The 3,075-nt window shown below is 36.4% G+C and overlaps 1 protein-coding gene across 1 annotated transcript; it reads right to left on the bottom strand.

The window, feature by feature from the left end:
• Positions 1-635: 635 nt before the first annotated feature.
• Positions 636-3,075, bottom strand: LOC145098603 (uncharacterized). The gene is made up of 4 exons (XM_079036229.1): positions 3,067-3,075; positions 1,820-2,947; positions 1,494-1,743; positions 636-1,417 (listed from the first exon to the last, which is right to left on the bottom strand). Exons 1-4 carry the CDS (start codon positions 3,073-3,075, stop codon positions 636-638), a joined length of 2,169 nt encoding a protein of 722 aa, XP_078892355.1.

Raw genomic sequence — 3,075 nt, 5'->3', positions numbered from 1 at the left:
CCTGGACTATTGAGAAATATGAACTGAATGCAAGCTTGGTGCACAGCTCTAAAGATCATGTTGTTGGCTAGTTGGGTGTTTTTTGTGATTTTTTTCATAAGGTCTGTTTAGGTTTAGGTAATAGGTCAATGGGGTGGGTTTTTTTTGTTGAAGATCGATAAAAGTGTGGTTTTTTGGTGGATTAATGGTTTTTGGTACTTTGACCTAGGTTCTTTGTAGTTGTTTGTAAGGTCAAAGTAACTTGTTTATGTAGTAAATGACTTCCTGATATAAATATGAATTTTATGGAATTGCTTATGTTGTTTGTAAGGTTCTTTGTAGTTTTTGTAAGGTGAAAGAAAGGTTAATGTGAATAATTGATTGTAATGGTTATAATAAACAACAATAACCAAAAACCATAATAACCAAGGCTGCAATTACATAATAGACTACAAGCATATAGTGCAATTACATTATCCCAAAATATGCAACCATATATATATATATATATATATATATATATATATATATATATATGCTCTAATACTTATCATACTAATGAAAACCAAAATAACCATAAGTCATAAGTTTTTTAACATCAAAACACTTCCAAAAGTAGCAAATAACATCTGCCAAAACAAACACAACCTTGATCTTCAACTTCCACCTCCTTGACCTTTGCATGTCCTTGAGTTGTGACCTTTGTTTTTGCATTTTGCACATGTTACACTGACATATTTCCTTGTTAATTTTTGAACTCCATCAGGACCCACTTTACAGCCTTCATCCTGACTTACACCATGAGTACCACTCTGACTTTGACTCCCTCTTTGACTCTGACTCAATTTTTCATCCTCACTTTTCTTCCTCTTCTTTGTAGGCCTACCTGGTTGCTTATGATGTATTGGAGGGATAAGTGTGGTGGGACACAAACTTTTAGGCCACATTATTCTTCCTTTTATGGGCTCTACCTTATAGGAATATGCACTCTTCCATGTATCCAACCAGTATACCTTATTGACCCACCTGTAAATGTCACCAACATCCTCTGAGTTCTTGGTCATTTCATAAAGGGTTGCAATGGCATGTTTACATGGGATGCCTATTAGCTCCCACTTCCTGCAAGTACATGTGTTGTTCCTAACATCTACAACATGTTGATCTTGCCATGCCCCAGTGACTTGGTATTTCTCACCCCCATTCCACCTAGCAATGTAATGTGATGCATGAGACTTGTTTACATCCAATATGGTTGTTGCAGTGGGTGTTAAAGGCCCTTTTTCCTTGTCCATCACCTTCATAACATTACAAATTCTCTTCATCAGGTATTGTCTAATATACTCCAAACAACCTATGATAGGCTTATCTCTTCCCTCTATTATCTTGTTGTTAAATACCTCACAAAGGTTGTTTAACAGTATATCAGAGAGTGCTCTACCTGTTAAAAAAATTAACATATTGTTTTAAGTACAAGTGCACATTTAACATATAGTAATTTATGGTAATTTATGTACCTGTAAAATGGCTTCTTGCCCAGTGTTTTGGAGGAATCTTTCTAAGCCATTCACATGCCTCCTTGTCATAGTTGCTAAATTCTTTCATGCAATGTTCAAATGCAGGTACAGTGGTTGCAGTTGCACATCTCCATAAATGATCCTTGTACTCTTTCAATTTCCATTTCACTCTCATGTTCTGATGTATGTGCCTGAGACAATACCTATGCTCAGCACATGGGAATAGTTGGGCTATTGCTGGTATTAAACCCTAAAACAATAACAAAAATTAAGTATTTAGTTTATATAATAATAAGTAATTAATAATACAAGTAAGAAAGAGATACCTTTTGTCGATCTGTGATAAAAGTAAAGTTAGAGTTTGAACCAAGATCCAAGTCTTCTCCTAAACACTGCAAGAACCATACCCAACTACTTTTGTTCTCTGTCTCAATAATGGCATAAGCAAGGGGGTAAATACCATTGTTAGAGTCCAACCCAACTGCTGTTAGAACCTGCCCAGGAAATGGTCCTTTCATATGCGCACCATCGAAACCCAAAAGATCCCTGAGGCCAGCCTTAAAACCTTTTTTCAGGGGACCTAAGCAAATGTAGATTCTTTTAAACCTCCTCGTTGGGTTTGATGGGTTTTGTTCACTGTAAACATCAATCTTGACAGTTATTTCAACATTGGTTGCTTGCAATTCAAGGACATAGTCCCTCAAGATCTCATATTGTTTCGTATAGTCACCCTCCACGATCTTAGTTGCAATAGCCTTGGCCCTGAATACTTTGTCAATAGAAACACCAACCTCGAAGTCCTTTTGAAGTTGTTCCTGCAATGCTCGAAGAGGAATCCCTGGATTCGTGTCGATTTGGTCCATGATTCGCTTGGATATAAAAGTAGTAGTGCAAGCTCTAATCTTCTTACTTTGAAGGCAAGTATGGTTGTCATTTAATGTCCTTACAAACCAGGGAGATTCTGTGTTTGACCTAGAAGCATGAAGGAACCAACTACAGTTTACTTTTTCTGAATTTACCTCTTTGCCCTTGCTTTTATTTTTGGTATTAAGGCCCACCACCCCACTTGCATTGATGACAGGGACTACACCTCTACACAATGCCCGAAGTCTAAGCTTGTCATTCTTTTTATAATATAAATTCCTCCTAGTTTCTAGTGCGTGCATGTCAATTTTTTCTTTCAATTCTTTCTTTGATTTAAACTTTTGCCCAACATAAAAACTGGCCTTATGGACATTGCCAAGACTGCATCTTTTCTCCTTAGCCAGATTTTTAAGAACACATCTTCTTTTCCTTTCATCTTCTGACCCTTCATCTAAAGAATCCCATCTATCATTGTCAATGACTTCTATGTCCTCATGTTCATCATTTGTCCCAACCCCGGTATGAAACCCATCCATTTGAACACAACCATAATCCTTATCAAGATTGAGGTTAAAGTCAGTCATATCCACCTCCAAGATACAAAAAACATTAAGTAAGAAATTATCAGATGTTTGTATTTTTGGCTCTGTTCTTCAGATCATCAAGAAACCTAACAAAATTTCATAAACAGAGGATAAGTGAAACTAACCATATTCAT

Source organism: Lactuca serriola, chromosome 4, assembly GCF_051521515.1.
Source record: "Lactuca serriola cultivar US96UC23 chromosome 4, Lser_US96UC23_V15, whole genome shotgun sequence".
In the NCBI taxonomy this organism is placed as follows: domain Eukaryota; kingdom Viridiplantae; phylum Streptophyta; class Magnoliopsida; order Asterales; family Asteraceae; genus Lactuca; species Lactuca serriola.
Note: the sequence above shows the minus strand (reverse complement) of the source record. Positions and strands in the feature narration are given on the sequence as shown.

Bases quoted from the DNA above. Each gene is read 5' to 3' on its own strand.
- LOC145098603 (XM_079036229.1), bottom strand. The intron at 1,744-1,819 runs GTATCTCTTTCT...TTATTGTTTTAG, and splicing joins TTATCACAGATCGACAAAAG to GGTTTAATACCAGCAATAGC. The intron at 1,418-1,493 runs GTACATAAATTA...TTTTTTTAACAG, and splicing joins GGCAAGAAGCCATTTTACAG to GTAGAGCACTCTCTGATATA.